Source organism: Schistocerca americana, chromosome 1 (assembly GCF_021461395.2).
Source record: "Schistocerca americana isolate TAMUIC-IGC-003095 chromosome 1, iqSchAmer2.1, whole genome shotgun sequence".
Classification (NCBI taxonomy): Eukaryota; Metazoa; Arthropoda; class Insecta; order Orthoptera; family Acrididae; genus Schistocerca; species Schistocerca americana.
Window position 1 is genome coordinate 548,063,210 of NC_060119.1, and position 18,766 is coordinate 548,081,975.

Genomic DNA, 18,766 nt, shown 5'->3' on the forward strand with positions numbered 1-18,766 from the left:
TTTCATAAAATTGATGTATGCTACATACCTCATACAAATACCTCTCAATATATTCCATCATATGTACAATATATCGTGTCAAGTCATGGCACGACATTCTACGAACATGCAGAAAGTGATGCATGGGCATGTAAATAATAATACAAGATTTACATTAAATATTAGGCATGTTGAGGTTTCAATTTCTGCATGTCCCTGTAATGACGTGTCATTGCCTGACAAGATATATTGTATATATGATGGAGTTGTATTGAGATGTATTTGCATAAGGCATGTAGTATACATCCATTTTGGGAGAATATGTATGATCCAATTATGGCAACTTAGAATTGCCGAAACTGGTAATCAAAAATAAAATTATAATTGGTGAACTTGGCTGTTAACGTTTTTACTTCTATTTTACATATTACTGTAAATAACCTCCACACTTGAACGATGTATAATTTATTGTAAATATCGCTTACACCTGTGGCATAGTCTCCGAGGTTCTAAATTGGAATACAATTACCTGCAACCTGTACATCGATGATTACCTTGAAAAGAATAATTAAAAGAACTCTATATGAACGGATTCTTTTGTCCTGTAGGACAAAAATTACGTTTAGTCCATTGCAGGTACGACCTGGCTGCTCTACTCCTTCTCCAGGCTACAGAACTCTTCTCTGCAGATAAATAACTCAGGCGCTATCTAGTCATCTTACGGGAAAAAGAACAGTTATTTTCGAAATTTTACTACAATAGAAACAAAATGGTGACTTGCATGTCCATGAAGTAATTTCAGATGTGTATATTCTATAGAAAATGTGAATAAGGGTCTGATTCGAAGATATTCCGCTAACACTCTGTTTGATTAGGGAGAACAGTGTTGCGTCGACCGAAGTTTTATGGAAAAACCACAAGGCAGAACTGATGCTCATCCTCAAGGGGCTTACAAGTGATTTTGATAAAACGGATAAAATATTGCTGTACGAACTGTTCTCTCATCGACCAACTGATGCAACATGCTCGCAATTCGGCTCTGGATTCGATACAAATAAGTTCCCTTCTAAAGATCTCATAAGACTGCCATACTACTCGTTGCAGAATTGCACGAGTCTCATCACACAAATCAAATACACGGTCCAGTAACCGTCGCCTATGTTCGAACTCAACGTGCAACAACCAAAGACAGGCGATAGGTGCCAGCATTATCTGTGATGGATATATAAAGTGTGTCAGCTGGGAGGGGGGAGCGGCAGAGGGGGGGGGGGGGGGGGCCTACTGTAAACAGTTCACGGGCCGCCATGGTGAATGTATACAGAGCATGGCAATATGGTGTTATCCAAAACCAGAACAGAGGCAACTGTGGTGCATCACTTGCCACAGATGACGAGAGTGAACTACGGCTCCGGAGATATGTACGAACGTATAAACGTGTAACTGTTGAACAACTAACCGCCCAGGTGAACCAGCCGACTACTAACAGTGTCTACTCAAAGATAGTGCGCAGAACGTTGCTGCGTGTGGGACTCCACAACAGGCGCCTGGTACCCTCTCTCATCAGCGACGAAGGCTGGAATCCGCACGCCCATATCGCAACTGGACGTCTATTGCGTCGTTGCAGTTGGCCTTTTCAGACGAATCACGTTTCATGTTCGATCGGGAAGATGGCAAACACCCTGCACCAACCATCGAAGGAAGGCGTCATGTCCAGAGGAGGGAGTGTTATGGTCTGGGGAACGTTTTCGTGGTGTACCCTGGAAGGTAAAATGGAACAATACAAGTATGCATCTGCCCTTGGGAACGATGTCCACCAGTACATGTATTGCGTTCTTCCTCGGTACGATACCATCCACCAGCAGGACAATGCAACGTGTCACACGGCCTGCAGTGTACGTCTGTGGTTTACTGTAGTCCTCTGCCACCAAACTCTCAGGATTTAAACCCAGCAAAAGATCTGTGGGACCACCTCTATGGAACAGTTCGCATCGTGGATCCTCAACCGAGAAACATAGTGCAGCTGGCGGCGGTTCTGCAGTCGGTTTATCTGCACCTCTCTCTTGGTACCTTCCACAACTCTAATGAAACTTCCTGCATGACTCACAGCAGTCTACTCTGCAAAATCTGCTCATTCCGGCTTTTGAGAGGTTGTCACGTTAACAATACATTAGACTATGTTTTAACTGAGTGGGTTAACAAAAAAATGATAGTATGCAAATATCCGATCATAAAATTCATTTTAACATGACGAACCAAGATAGTATTTCTGCCACATGTAGAATGGGTGTAATGCTAATTTCATTCCGGTCGTAAGATGAGTGAACCGAGCGTGCTAGAGCAATGTACTATTCGTCGTCTATTTAGCTGTAAGTCGCTCCTCCAGAACGAACGGATAGTAGAAATTGGCCATCTACATTTTCGATTCTGAACTGGAAATTTGCAAAAATGGCAAAATGCAAACATAGCCATATCGTTTGTTTTGTAGAGAACTCATGGATCCTGTCACGGAGTGCCCCGCTGACAGCAGAGCAGGAGCAGCAGGTGAATGACAAGCTGGAGGTCCTGGGTCTGACACGGAGTCGCTACACAGACACCCCACAGGACCCACAACAGTGCACTGTCAGAGTCAGCACATGCGACAAGGCCACTGTCACCGAATTTGACACTTCTAAGGTAACACCTAATGTAGTTACGGCAGCTGCAGGAGTGAACTTCTGATTGTAGAGCTGCTTCTGACCATCGTGTAAATGTGTGTGTGTAGTACCAGGGCGTGTGGTACGAGATCGCCAGGTTCGGAGAAGCTCCCTTCGAGGAAGGCGGGCAATGTACCACAGCGGAGTACACAGTGGCTGGTGACAACAACGTGACTGTACACAACAGACTGTTCAGCGCGGCTTCTGGGGCCTTCAACGACATCATCGGCTGGGCCGAATTTGATGACCCTGACTCCGGAGAGGCCAAACTCACGGTGCATTTCCCAGGCGTGCCAGGTCAGTGTGGCATATGTGCGTGTCACAATGGATATGTAGGTTAGGGACCTCAACAAAGTATTTATTCCATTATAGGATGTGTAACAGAAGTTACTATGAGTATATAATATTACATTAGTGATAAAATATCTTAAAATGCATTATTTATAAGGAACTCTCTACTTAGGTGTAATTCAAGAAATGTTTTTTTGGATTTTAAATTGTAGGAAACTTATATGTACATTTCAGTGCTCACACTAGCTTGTTTCTTTGTGTGTTGCCAGTGACGGGTCCCTATTGGGTCCTGGATACTGACTACGACAGCTACTCAATTGTCTGGGCCTGCAGGGAGCCTACAGATGAAACCTCCAACATTACAGGTAAGAGTTTCTCCTGTAGCATCTGTTGTTATGTGTCTGTGCGAGAACTTGTTCCTCTTCTGTTATCAGTGTATCGTAGGTCGCTGGACACAAGAAGCATTCCCAATGTTGGGGAAAAAATTCAGGTTCGTCATTCTGATCGATAAAAGTATTAAACTATTGGCCTGTATTCCTATGTCGGTCTGTTGTAGAATTTTGAATTTTTCTTGCTGTTGTACTCTGATATCTATAGTGACTGACAATCGCCTTTGTAGTGATCAACACGGAGTGCTGCAACAGTGATCGTGTAAAACCAATTCATTCTGTTTGTCCAAGAGATGTAGGAAGCAGTAGATACTGGAACCCTGGCTGTTCCGTGTTCCTGGAAGTACATAATGGTTTCGGTAGAGTTATTCACTGCCACCAAAACGTGAGAGATGCAAATATCAGACTAGCTGTATGATTGTACTGAAGATTTCCTAATTCACAGAACGTAACTTGAGATTGTTAATGGACAAAAATTTGTAGGCATAACAGCAACTTGAAGTGTATCACAAGTGAGCGTTATACCATCATTAATTTCACTGTGTATATATATACCATACGTTACACTGTTTCACCGTTACGCCACAGTTTAGGAGTACGCAGATCTGTCCTGCAATGCCATTCGGATGCATCGATCTTCTCAGTGGGTGGTGTTGGTGGTGCGACCTGACTACCTCTTCGTGTTCTACGCGGCCTTCCGCGAACCATTCTGCACACACCGGCTGCACTGCCGACACATTTCGTCCCACACGAGCAGCAGTTTCCCGGATCGATGCATCACTTTTTTCTCATGCCAATATTGCTCAGTCTTTCAAAGCCACTGGTTGGACAGTACAGTTCGTGCATACGTCTGCGAGGCATCCTGTGCGTCTTCTAACATTCCCACTGATCCATTACCTTCGGTTCATAACGACAAAGCCATGATATCAGTGTTGACCTTGAGCCCGAGAGCCGGCATGGTTCAGATGCTAATCATTTCTGCAAAACATACTAATGTACATTTCCTGTGAATATGAACGTCCTATCTCAAGTCGTTCATGGAGTTCTCTTTTTTTATGGACACACACACAACATATATAAGATCGACACTTGGTGCTGGAATTGGCCGTTGACTCTCAGCAGAAACAGTTGCAACGCATTATGCATGAATATGGAGAAAGAGCTATCTTGGTCAGATAAATCGATTCCAGAACAACCACCAGATGCAGCCGCATTCATAAAATGCTAGCGGCCTGCCCCGACTTCGGGGGGAAACCACTGAGTATCTACAGCCGGAACGCTTTTCTAGCACAGTGGTAACTACGTATCTATGGCCTGACGACTTGTCTGGTGTCACTGCAAAGCGTTGTGATTAAAGTATAGATAACATAGTTAAGTAACTGAAAATTAACTCCAGATTATAGTATACCTTAAGCGACTGATGAAGCACACGTCAGAAGAGTTCCCATGAGGCACAACTTGATCGATAAAGGTCAATAAATTAAAACATCTGCACGAAATATTGATGTTTATGTTTACGATATGTAGGCAGATATAAGATAGAATCAGTGGAGGAATTCACTTGTTTTGTAATCCATTCACAAAGGAGGTAACTTATGAAACTACCCTTCGATAAGCATTTCCATACTCGTCGCGAGTCTGGGACTTGTACCAAACAGGATTCATAGAGTACCAAACAGGAGCCGTATGTTCCGTTTCTGCAGTAAATGTGAAAGCGTCATAGAGATGCGAAGCCAACTACAGGTGCAGACGGTACAACAGAGGCGCTGTGCGTCGCAGAGTTGTTAAATGTTAAAATTCCGAGAGCGTGCGTTGTATTGTATTGTACTGTATGGAACTAGAGACCTAGAAACGACGGAGAGGATTCGTCCCCACTGTAGCCCTCAGTGGTTCACAACACCACAACAGACTACAGCAGTCCACTCACCCCACCGCCGCCCCACACCGAACCCAGGGTTCTTGTGCGGTTCGGCCCACAGTGGACCCCCCGGGAACGTCTCACACCAGACGAGTGTAACCACAATGTTTACGTGCTAAAGTAATTATGGTTCACGCGTACGTAGAGCAATCGCCGACATAGTGTAACTGAGGCGGAATTCGCCGAGGCAGATGGAAAACCGCCTTAAAAGCCATCCACAGACTGGCCGGCACACCGGACCTGGACACTAATCCGCCGGGCGGATTCGTGCGGGGGACCGGCACGCCTTCCCACCCGGAAAGTATTGCTTTTGACCGAACGGCTAACGGGGCGGGCGGCGTACGTTACTAGAAGAGTCAACCAATACATTGCAGTCTCGCAAAAAAAACCATGGACGTAAAATTAGAGAGATTCTAGTTCACAAGGAGGCTTACTAACAACCATTGTTCTTCCCGCACAATCATTCGCGCCTGAAACGGGAAAAGCGGTAAGCGATAGTACACAAAGAAACTTTTGCCACTCACTATCACGTGGCTTGCGGAGTACAATTTAGGAAGTAGTCCTTATTCATGCACGGAAGTGTTTGTTGTACGTACATACAAAGCTCCATTCAATTAATTCTTGTATTCGCCTTTTGCAGTTATAAGGGAAAAAACCAATCTGTACTTGGGTGAATTATACAACACAGTGGTGAAAGGCAGTGGGTAACGAGCGACTATTCGCTCCCACCTCCTTTTTGCGCAGTGACAATCCAACATAACAAAATACCGCTAAAGCACCAATATTACTCGCTGGGTTAACCATGGTAGGCTCAAAGTGAACAGTGTTAGTGATTGGTAATTTTACTTCTAGAGTTCTTCGTAGTTGTCGTAGCCAATAGGTATAAATTTGTTACGAAAGCCGACATTTCCGGCGTGCTTGCAAACGAGAACACTGAGCGTACTGGGAACGAAGTTACTACACCCCATACATTCCAGCAGACACCAAGAATACGCATCAGTTGTAATATAATACAGTATCAGTATGTCCTGACCGTACAGCGCCGAGCGGCCTGGGTCATTCGGTTATTGTTGACCGCCTTCGGTCACGTCTGCACGTAAACGAGGTTTGGTTCCGTGTTCTGCCATCGGCAATTGTAAAATAAACAGGTACTATGCAGTTCGTAAATCCAATGAATGTTCTCTAATTTATAATAAACATCAGATTATAATCTTAAATTTTTAAAACTAATATGAATAAATAAACAAACTCACTAGTCAGCAAAGTTTGCGTCTGGCTGTGACGGCAGGAAACTCGTTGATCATATCTTCATAGCTCAGACGGTTATCAGTTAGGAGGTCGGCTTCGATGTGAAGAATGGACAAGGCGTTCAATCTCTCCTCAGACAACGTAGAACGCAGGTACGATTTCAGTCTTTTAAGAACCGTAAACGAGCGTTCTGCTGAACAATTTGTAAGTGCCATACATAAAAATATCCTAAGAGCAATGTAAAAATTCGGAAACACAGATTGTAACATCTCATTTCGTAAAAATTTACTCATTTAGACTGGTATATCATTAATCCCAGAGGATTTAAGAAGTTCCGCGAAATGTACACATTCACTAGGGAAGGAAGGCTCTAAATGTGTGTCGAATGACACTTGGAGTTTTGCTGCACGTTCAGCAATGTCGTCAGGTGAACTGTTCTTAAGGTTACTGAAAACTGTGAAGGAGTCCAACAGTGTTCTATAGCTTTCCTTCCTCCTCACTAATTCGGCGTACAAGTTGTGGTGTATTGGGAGAAATGTTTCGACTCTAAATTTTTCTCTTCTAGTTAAAAAAACTTCTTCAGAGTCTTCTTCTTCATCATCAAGAAGTTTGCGTTTTCGTGATCTTTTATAGGTGCATTCATACTCTATATTACTCACAATCTCCATGAATTTATTTTCATAATAGTCGAACATGCCACGAATAGATGTAATAAATCCTACAAGTGATTCATATAATTCATGTACTATTTTAGTATCAATACTTACACTTCGCAATTTCAGATTTATACTATTAAATCTCTGGAGTATGTCCTTCCAAACTGTCATCATGAATACTGTTTCTAGTCTGCTGAGTTGATTCAATAAAGCTGAAGCCCCACTTCGCACAAGTGGTTTTTCAAACGTATTATTGGCAAAATGTGTGAGGGCATTGATAATGTCCTCCCAGTTTTCAAATAGTCTTACACACGCTTCCTCTCTTGCTGAACAACGTGTTTATGATAAACTTTCCACCGTTTTGCTCCTTGGTTTCATGAAAGAAAGAAGTTCATCCCAGCACCGTGTCGAAGCAGAGAAAAAATTATTAAGGTTTTGCACTACACTAAAAAATGAACTTGCTTCCCGACAACAGCTTGCAGCACTAGTGCTGCACAAGGCACATAATGCGTTTTCGGATTTCGTTCCTTAACGCGTGCCTACAAACCACTGTAGGTTCCTGAATATTGCTTGCATTGTCATACAGAGTGTTTCAAAAATGACCGGTATATTTGAAACGGCAATAAAAACTAAACGAGCAGCGATAGAATTACACCGTTTGTTGCAATATGCTTGGGACAACAGTACATTTTCAGGCGGACAAACGTTCGAAATTACAGTAGTTACAATTTTCAACAACAGATGGCGCTGCGAGTGATGTGAAAGATATAGAAGACAACGCAGTCTGTGGGTGCGCCATTCTGTACGTCGTCTTTCTGCTGTAAGCGTGTGCTGTTCACAACGTGCACGTGTGCTGTGGACAACATAGTTTATTCCTTAGAACAGAGGACTTTTCTGGTGTTGGAATTCCACCGCCTTGAACACAGTGTTGTTGCAACAAGACGAAGTTTTCAACGGAGGTTTAATGTAACCAAAGGACCGAAAAGCGATACAATAAAGGATCTGTTTGAAAAATTTCAACGGACTGGGAACGTGACGGATGAACGTGCTGGAAAGGTAGGGCGACCGTGTACGGCAACCACAGAGGGCAACGCGCAGCTAGTGCAGCAGGTGATCCAACAGCGGCCTCGGGTTTCCGTTCGCCGTGTTGCAGCTGCGGTCCAAATGACGCCAACGTCCACGTATCGTCTCATGCGCCAGAGTTTACACCTCTATCCATACAAAATTCAAACGCGGCAACCCCTCAGCGCCGCTACCATTGCTGCACGAGAGACATTCGCTAACGATATAGTGCACAGGATTGATGACGGCGATATGCATGTGGGCAGCATTTGGTTTACTGACGAAGCTTATTTTTACCTGGACGGCTTCGTCAATAAGCAGAACTGGCGCATATGGGGAACCGAAAAGCCCCATGTTGCAGTCCCATCGTCCCTGCATCCTCAAAAAGTACTGGTCTGGGCCGCCATTTCTTCCAAAGGAATCATTGGCCCATTTTTCAGATCCGAAACGATTACTGCATCACGCTATCTGGACATTCTTCGTGAATTTGTGGCGGTACAAACTGACTCAGACGACACTGCGAACACCTCGTGGTTTATGCAAGATGGTGCCCGGCCACATCGCACGGCCGACGTCTTTAATTTCCTGAATGAATATTTCGATGATCGTGTGATTGCTTTGGGCTATCCGAAACATACAGGAGGCGGCGTGGATTGGCCTCCCTATTCGCCAGACATGAACCCCTGTGACTTCCTTCTGTGGGGACACTTGAAAGACCAGGTGTACCGCCAGAATCCAGAAACAATTGAACAGCTGAAGCAGTACATCTCATCTGCATGTGAAGCCATTCCGCCAGACACGTTGTCAAAGGTTTCGGGTAATTTCATTCAGAGACTACGCCATATTATTGCTACGCATGGTGGATATGTGGAAAATATCGTACTATAGAGTTTCCCAGACCGCCGCGCCATCTGTTGTTGAAAATTGTAACTACTGTAATTTCGAAAGTTTGTCTGCCTGAAAATGTACTGTTGTCCCAAGCATATTGCAACAAACGGTGTATTTCTATCGCTGCTCGTTTAGTTTTTATTGCTGTTTCAAATATACCGGTCATTTTTGAAACACCCTGTATGACTAGCCTCTACAGTCACTAATATCAATGAAATTTGTAGACAGGACTTTTGGTACGACCTCAGAAAAGTTTTCGTACTTGTGGCCCGGGTTCGGTAAAAACAAATGGAAACATTCAACAGGTTCACCATTCTCGTTCACATACCTTTATATGAAAGATAATTGATCAATATGTGAAATATCCGCAGTAGAACCTACTATTACAGAGAAATACTTGGCCTGTTTTATTTCACTTATGATAATTCTTTTTATTCATTAAGAAAGAAGCCCCATTACTTCATCACAGATTGTTGAAGAAAGATAACATCATTCATGAAATGACGACCTCAGCTGTAACAAAATGGTAAGGGTCAAGTAGGGTGTTTTGAGAAATAGCGCAGTAAAATTTCAATAAAATCTCATAAAGAAGATATTTTAGTAAATGCAATATGATTTTTTATTCAGATGGGAATTGTTTTCTGATACTCCCAGAGTAATGACACGTTTTTAAAATCGTAAATTCTACCCAAAATTTGATTGTTACAAATACCCCATTCTTTACTTAACATCGTTTACCTGCAAACTCTGTCCACTTAACATCACTTACCATTTATTTACCACTGTTTATGCGCTGGGAGAATTAATGGAATGTTGCTATGAAGCCGTTCAGAAATGCAGATTTAAAAAATCTGAACTGTTCAGTTTATGATACTAAAACTTGAACATGCGATATTTTGAAACATTTAAGCATATCAACCTCAAAAGTTAATCTATGGTACAGTACAATATAAAATCAGTTTTGTTGTCGCCACGTAAACAGAGCTAAGGATGTTCATTAACATTTCTACCATCTCACTGCTACGATCACTCATGTAAGCAACGGTGATGGACACGCCTTACTTGCTTAAAAAATTCCTCATATTTACTTGATTAGCAACAACCTTTGACTCTTATTTGCGTTCAGGTACTTGTTTAAGAATTTTATCTAAATCATAGTTACCTACATCAACCATAGATTTGTGCAAATCATTCCTGAGAAGCATTTTCTTTGCCTGAACATCGCACATGTTACTGCTACTACCAGCCGTGTTTTTGGCACTCTCTACTCTTTACATGCACATTTCGTGATAAAGTTACCATTAGTGAGAATCTGAAATTAGAGCCAGTTCAGCGATATCTCACTTTATCGTGGAACTATCAACTAACGTGAGTAACGCTCACCAACTACCATGTTTTATAAGTAGCAGTCAAAGGAAAACCGAACACCCACCACAAAGGGACCATCGAATTGTTCTAAGCAAAAGTAATCACTATACGCGTGAAGACATTTGTGTGACCGGGAGACAAGACGATCAGTTCCTGTTTATGACACGATCGGCCGCGGACTCCTTCACTTCCACGTCCGACTGAAACCGGCGTCTACGAATACCTATGTTTATGTCGCCATGATGTGCAATTTCACACGGTGAAAGATTCGGGCGGTATAGAGGATCTTGCAGTGTTTCCCAACCAAATCGCCGAATCGTAGCCATCGTCCGATTGGCAGTATGGGGACGGGCGTTATCGTCCAAGAGGGTGTCTGAGTGTCTGTGTTGTCCTCATCATTTCATTATCATTCATGAAAGTGGCGTGATTGGATTGAGCAAAGGTTGGGAATTTGTCCGGCGCTGATAATCACGCAGTTGAGCTTCCCACAAACCAAACATCATCATCATCATTATCATCATCATCGTCACCCTCTTCGCATAGAGTTCCTCGAGCATGGAACCACTATCAATGCACAGCGATATCAATACACTTTGTAGAAACTGCGACGCACCATTAAGTCGAAACGCCCAGGAACGCTGTCGGACGGAATCATCCTGTTGCATGATAACGTACATCCGTTCACTTTCAGTCGGACGAAGGCTAAGCGACATCGTCTATGGAGCCGGATCTTTCACCGTACGTATTCACATCTTAGGCGACCTGATGAAAGACATGCCTTGACGTAAATTTCAATATGACGAGGAAGTGCAAGAGTATAGCTACTAATGCATCAGCGGACGACCGCCTTCTACGACACGGGAACGGATCGTCTAATCTCCCAGTAGTATAAATGTCCTAACGCATGTGGTGATTGCTTTTGAATGGTACCGTTTCATGGTCCCATTCTGGCGGGCCTTGGTTTTCACTTGACTATCTCTCATATATGCAATAGATTACCTTCCCAACCAGTGCCCCTTACCATTGCTTACAGCCGAGGACTTCAAACTTGCAATTATAATTGTTCAAGGAAATAAACCTACACATTTCAGAAGCGGGGTCACGTCTTTCAATTTATCATACCAGGAAGTGAATAAAGTAATATATCTTGCTATCACCATCTTCCAGACTACACTGAATTAGCAGCTTATCGGCACCCATTTAAATGCGCGGAAACACGTAACCGAATACCTGAGCGTGGAATCATACCAATAAACATTCCCAAGCTAATCTCGCCTGAAAAATTAAACTTGGTCACCGAACATAAGTTGGACTGATCTTACATGATTCCATTTACGTGATAATTTCTGCTTAACAGCACGTATCTCCAACACATGAAAGACATCTCAACATTGCCTAGTCTTGAATGTAACTCAGAACTGGAACGTACTAGAAACGCTAATACTTTTCAAAAATAGAGATCCACATGGTTTGTAACCAACGAACAATCACTGTTTGTCTAGAAAAAACCAACTCTTCAAAGAGTTCAGAATGACATAGTGGCTTAGCAAAGGGATTGCATAAAAGCTTTTATCGATATACGAGAACAGGTTTAGAGCAACAACTCCCAGTATAAAGTGAAATATGCATCGCAATTCATAAAAGAAAGAATTACTATCAAGTACTGCGTAACAGGCAACTACCAATATTTCAAGTGCAACACGGATATCGAAAATTGCTCATAAACTTTATGCTTTTTGGGGACTTCTGTCGAAATAAGGATTTTCTTTCAAAAAATGTGTAAGTTACTCTACATATCGCTTAGATCTATAGCATAGTAACCAAGGCTGTGAGTCGGAATGTTATTAAATCAAGTCGATGATTCCCTTCAAAACAATAATTAAAACAAATCTATCTGAATGCGTTTCTTTTTTCCCGCAAAAAAATAAAAATTGTCTGTAATCTGTTCCAGGCGCGACATGGCTACTCTGTTCCCATACCGAAGCTACACCACTCTACAAATTAAATAAATTAGATACTATATATTCAAATTACAGAAGGAAAAGAGCTGTTAAGAGATTTTCCTGCAATACAATCAAAATAATAGATTATATAAGCATGAAGAAATTACCGATGTGAATGCGGTACTGAAAAAGTGACAAAGAGCGTAATACGATATATTCCGGTAATAGTGCATTCGATTAGTGAGAACAGTGTTGCGACAAACTACAAGGCGAAACCGACGACCATCTACAACAGGCGTACAAGACGTCTTGACAAAATGTTACTGATCATAATCACTGTCCAAACGACCAACCAAAGCAGCAATGTCGTAATTTCGCTCTGGATTGGATAAAAATCTTCCTTCCTACAGCTATCACATTGTTGCTGCACTTCTCGGTGCAGAACGGCGTGGGTCAGTATCCATACTATGGCCACTATTCAATCTGGCAATTTCCCACTGTAAACCATCAAACAAACATACAACTAGATGTAAGTATCATAGCAGGGAAATAACCAATTATAAAATTAAATTTATCATGACGAACCATTTCCATATTTCGTCCACATGTGAAAAAGGTGCAGTGCAGTAACTATATACAGATGAGTGAACCAAATGTGCTGTAGCGCTGTAGAACTCAACGTGTCATCAGTTATATGTCGTTCCCATAGGAAGAATCGACGGTCGAGAGTGAATCACTGAATTCTGGACTAGAAAGTAGCAAAAATGGCAAATGCAAACACGGCCTTATCTTTTGTTTTTCAGAGAACTCATGGATCCTATCACGGAGTGCCCAGCTGACAGCAGAGCAGAAGCAGCAGGTGAATGACAAGCTGGAGGCCCTGGGTCTGCCTCGGAGCCGCTACACAGACACCCCACAGGACCCACAACAGTGCACTGTCAGAGTCAGCACATGCGACAAGGCCGTTGTCACCGAATTTGATGCTTCTCAGGTAACACTCGAAGTAGTTACGGCAGTTGCGATTGTGGCTGTGAACAGCTACTGACCATTATACCACCTGTGCGTCTGTACAGTATCAGGGCGTGTGGCACGAGATCGCCAGGTTGGGAGAGGCTCCCTTCGAGGAGGGCGGGCAGTGCATCACGGCAGAGTACACAGTGGCTGGCGAGAACAACGTCACCATACACAACAGACTGTTCAGCACGGCTGCGGGGGCCTTCAACGATATCATCGGATGGGCCGAGTGGGACGACCCTGACTCTGGAGAGGCCAAATTCACGGTGCATCTCCCAGGCGTACCAGGTCAGCAAGGAGTAATTTGCGTGTGACCTCAAGAAAGTATTGGCCCCACTATTTCATGTGTCAAATAACTGAATGCGAGCGTATATAATATTTAATAATCAACGAAATATCCTAAAGGATTTTATATCTAAGGCCCATTCTACATAAATATACTCCAAATACACAAAAAAAGGTTTGCATCACCGAGAGTTCCGGAACCTGTAAAGAAAATTGGACTATAGATCAAGATAAACTTCATTTTCGCCCTTTCCATTGCTCTTGAAAACCACACATTGCATGTCGTACCACCATACAGCGAAACCTTCAGAGGTGGTGGTCCACACTGCTGTACACACCGGTACCTCTAATACCCAGTAGCATGTAATCTTGCACTGATGCATGCACATCAAGGCACCGTTGGTCCAGATTCTCCCACTCCTCAACGGCGATTCGGCGTAGATCCCTCAGAGTGGTTGGTGGGTCACGTCATCCGTATACAGCCCTTTTAAATCCATCCTAGGCATGTTCGGTAGGGTTCATGTCAGGAGAACATGCTGACACTCTACTCGAACGATGTCGTTATCCTGAAGGAAGTCTTTCACAAGATGTACACCATGGGGGCGCGAATTGTCGTCCATGAAGAAGAATGCCTCGCCAATATCCTGCCAATATGTTTGCACTCTCGGTCGGAGGATGGCATTCACGTATCGTACAGCCGTTAAGGCGCTTTCCATGACCACCAACGGCGTACGCCCGCCTCACATAATGCCACCCCAAAACATCAGGGAACCTCCAACTTGCTGCACTCACTGGACAGCATGTCTAAGGCGTTCAGCCTCACCAGCTTGCCTCCAAACACGTTTTCGACGTTTGTCTGGTTGAAGGCATATCCGACACTCATCGGTGAAGAGAACGTCATGTCAATCCTGAGCGGTCCATTCGGCATGTTGTTTTGCTCATCTGTACCGCGCTGCGTGGTGTTGTGGTTGCAAAGATGGACCTCGCCTTGGACGTCGGGAGTGAAGTTGCTCAACATGCAGCCTATTGCACACAGTCTGAGTTGTAGAACGACGTCCTGTGGCTGCACGAAAAACATTATTCGACATGGTGGCGTTGCTGTCAGGGTTCCTCCGAGCCATGATCCGTAGGTAGCGGTCATCCACTGCAGTTGCAGCCCTTGGGAGGCCTGAGCGAGGCATGTCATAGGCAGTTCCTGTCTCCATGTATCTCTTCCATGTCCGGACAACACTGGAACTGATCAGACTCCTCTGTCTAATAGGTGCTGCTCATGCATGGTTGTTTACATGTTTGGGCGGGTTTAGTGACATCTCTGAACAGTCAAATGGACTGTGTCTGTGATACAATATCCATAGTCAACGTCTATCTTCAGGCATTCTGGTAACTGGGGTGATGCAAAACCTTTATTGATGTGTGTATATTTCTTTTGGTTTGTAAGTTGTAGGAAACTTACAAGTACATTTCCGTGTTGAAATATGCTTGTTTCTTTGTATGTTGACAGTGACGGGTCCGTATTGGGTCTTGGACACTGACTACGACAGCTACTCAATTGTCTGGGCCTGCAGGGAGCCTACAGATGAAACCTCCAACATTACGGGTAAATATTTCTATTTTAGCGTCCATTGCTGCATGTTTGTGAAACATCTTGCTCCTCTTCTAGCGTTATTGTACCGCAGGCCGCTAAAGATACAAAGCATTCCCAGGGATTCGGGAGAGGTTGAGATCTCTCCCGTTTACAACAAGGGTCGTCGGTTTGAAGCCTATGCATGTGTCGTTGAACTGTAGTAGAATTTTGGAAATTTCGATTTGGTGAATTATATCATTTCTAACGACCGATAGTCTCCTCTGTAGAGATCGATATGGATTCCGAAAACAGACAGTGTGAAAACATTTTGCGCTGCTTCTCCACGAGGTAGAGAAAGCAGTAGATGCTGGCACGCAGGTATACGTAATGTTCCTTGACGTCCAGAAAGCATTGCGTGATTATATTGAAAATACAGCATGTCATTCTTAAGGGAGAGCGAACTTTAGTGGTATAAGTAACGTCGTAACTTATAAGTAATGTAGTGTACTGTATTAGCTGCGCGGATCTCTCTCTGTCTCTTTTTTTCTTTGGCCGTATTTGTATGTATTTACGGAATTTCCGTCGGTTGTTGGAGGAACATAGACATCTTAATATTTTGAATACACGCTGTTGATGTTCCAAAGTTGTTGATACACCCACTGCTCATGTGAAAATCTACACAGGGTCCAAACAGTGTATCTAGTCTATGCAAACTAACTTGCACACAGGGTTTTTAAATTTAATAAAGCAAATTTTCGTATAACATTTCGACACATTTTTTAAGGTTTTAACTGATGTAGGGAGAATCACCTAAAACATGCACCGCAAATATTGCGGAAATGGGAAGTGCTATTGATGTATCGTTTTCACAGAATGGATTGGTAGTCAGGGGCTCGCATTGTCAGCGAATAAACAGTTGTAATAACAGTTTTAAAGTGTATTTTTTGTGCAACATAGACTTTTTAAAATGGTTAATGCCTATGAACATTAACAAATTAAAATTAGTGTAAATAAGTAGTCAGTAGTATTTGTTGCAGGATTCTAGTGCGAGTCGGTCACGAGATATCGTGTTATGAAGAGCTCCCACATCGACATTTGTTTGTGCCATTCAAGCTCCACAGTTGCTAGGTACGATGTTCTTATGTTTGCGAGTGGACGATAGAATTTACCAGTGTAGAAAAAGCCGACATGCTCATAGTGTATGGAGACTATAGGCAGAATGCAGTTCGTTCTTGAACGGTGTATGCGCATGATATCCCAATAGACGTCAACCACCACTGCAGTTATTTATCAAACTCTTTAACCAGTTACGTGAAGATGGTAGTGTAACACGTAGACAACGTAACAGAAGGAAATAAGTGACGAGAGAAGAGGAGGAAATTAATGTCCTTTCTGCTGCTGCAGTTGCTCCGCACGTTAGCTGCCGCGCAATCGCACAAGGAAGTGTCACGAGTCAGGCAAGTGTCCTACGCATTCTCCATCGACATAGGTTCCATCCCTGTCACATCTCTCTCCATCAAGAGGTGCATGGGAACGCCTATGAGAACTTCTGTACGTCTGCTTCTACATCATACTCCGCAAGACACCTAATGGTGTGTGGCGGAGGGTACTTTTTCTACTGCTAAACGATCTCTCCAATCCTGTTCCACCCGTGAACAACCCATGGGAAGAAAACCTGTCGTTAAGCCTCTGTATTGATTCTAATTTCTCGAGACGTATGCAGAGGGAATTAATATGTTGTCCGACTCTTCCCGGAAAGTGCTCTCTAGAATCCAATACTAAATCTTTCCATGATGCACAATGCCTCTCTTGTAATGTCTGCCACTGGAATTTGGTGAGCACCACCGTAACGGTCTCGTGCCGACTAAACGACCCCGTGACGAAATGTGCCACTCTTCATTGGATGTTCTCCATCACTTCTACATCTACATCTACATCCATACTCCGCAAGCCACCTGACGGTGTGTGGGGGAGGGTACTTTGAGTACCTCTATCGGTTCTCCCTTCTATTCCAGTATCGTATTGTTCGTGGAAAGAAAGATTCTCGGTATGCCTCTGTGTGGGCCCTAATCTCTCTGATTTTATCCTCATAGTCTCTTCGCGAGATATGCGTAGGAGGGAGCAATATACTGCTTGACTCCCCGGTGAAGGTATGTTCTCGAAACTTGAACAAAAGCCCGTACCGAGCTACTGAGCGTCTCTCTTGCAGAGTCTTCCACTGGAGTTTATATATCATCTCGGTAACGCTATCGCGATTACTAAATGATCCCGTAACGAAACGCGCTCCTCTCCGTTGGATCTTCTCTGTCTCTTCTATCAACCCTATCTGGTATCGATCCCACACCGGTCAGCAGTATTCAAGCAATAGACGAACAAGTGATCTGTAACCTTCTTCCTTTGTTTTCGGATTGCATTCCTTAGAATTCTTCCAATGAATCTCAGTCTGGCATCTGCTTTACCGACGATTAATTTTATATGGTCATTCCATTTAAAATCACTCGTAATGCGTACTCCCAGACAATTTATCGAATTAACTGCTTCCTGTTGCTGACCTGCCATATTGTAGCTAAATGATAAAGGATCTTTTTTTCTATGTTTTCGCAGCACGTTACACTTGTCTACATTGAGATTCAATTGCCATTCCCTGCACCATGCGTCAATTCGTTGCAGATCCTCCTGCATTTTAGTAAAATTTTCCATATTTACAACCTCTCGATATACTACACCATCATACGCAAATATCCTCAGTGAACTTACGATGTTATCCACAAGGTTATTTATATATACACTACTGGCCATTAAAATTTCTACATCAAGAAGAAATGCAGATGATAAACGGGTGTTAATTGGACAAATATATTATACTACAACTGACATGTGATTACATTTTCATGCAATTTGGGTGCATAGATCCTGAGAAATCAGTACCCAGGACAACCACCTCTGGCCGTAATAAGGGCCTTGATACGCCTGGGCATTCAGTCAAACAGAACTTGGAAGGCGTGTACAGGTACAGTTGCCCATGCAGCTTCAACACGATACCACAGTTCATCAAGAGTAGTGACTGGCGTATTGAGACGATCCAGTAGCTCGGCCACCATTGACCAGACCTTTTCATTTGGTGAGAGATCTGGAGAATGTGCTGGCCAGGGCAGCAGTCAAACATTTTCTGTATCCAGGAAGGCCCGTACAGGACCTGCAACATGCGGCCGTGCATTATCCTGCTGAAACGTAGGGTTTCGCAGGGATAGAATGAAGGGTAGAGCCACGGGTCGTAACACATCTGAAATGTAACTCCCACTGTTCAAAGTGCCGTCAATGCGAACAAGAGGTGACCGAGACGTGTAACCAATAGCACCGCATACCATCACGCTGGGTGATACGCCAGTACGGCGATGACGAATACACGCTTCCAATGTGCGTTCACCGCGATGTTGCCAAACACGGATGCGACCATCATGATGCTGT

The 18,766-nt window shown here is 43.4% G+C and overlaps 1 protein-coding gene across 1 annotated transcript in view; it reads left to right on the forward strand.

Moving 5' to 3' along the window:
- LOC124575954 overlaps nucleotides 1–18,766 on the forward strand; it is an 86,217-nt gene that overhangs the window by 23,921 nt on the left and 43,530 nt on the right. Inside the window, exons 3-7 of the mRNA XM_047131199.1 lie at nucleotides 2,465–2,652; nucleotides 2,741–2,969; nucleotides 3,233–3,328; nucleotides 13,239–13,426; nucleotides 13,509–13,737. Of these exons, the coding sequence (XP_046987155.1) occupies nucleotides 2,465–2,652; nucleotides 2,741–2,969; nucleotides 3,233–3,328; nucleotides 13,239–13,426; nucleotides 13,509–13,737 (930 nt within the window). The remainder of the gene's footprint in view (nucleotides 1–2,464; nucleotides 2,653–2,740; nucleotides 2,970–3,232; nucleotides 3,329–13,238; nucleotides 13,427–13,508; nucleotides 13,738–18,766) is intronic.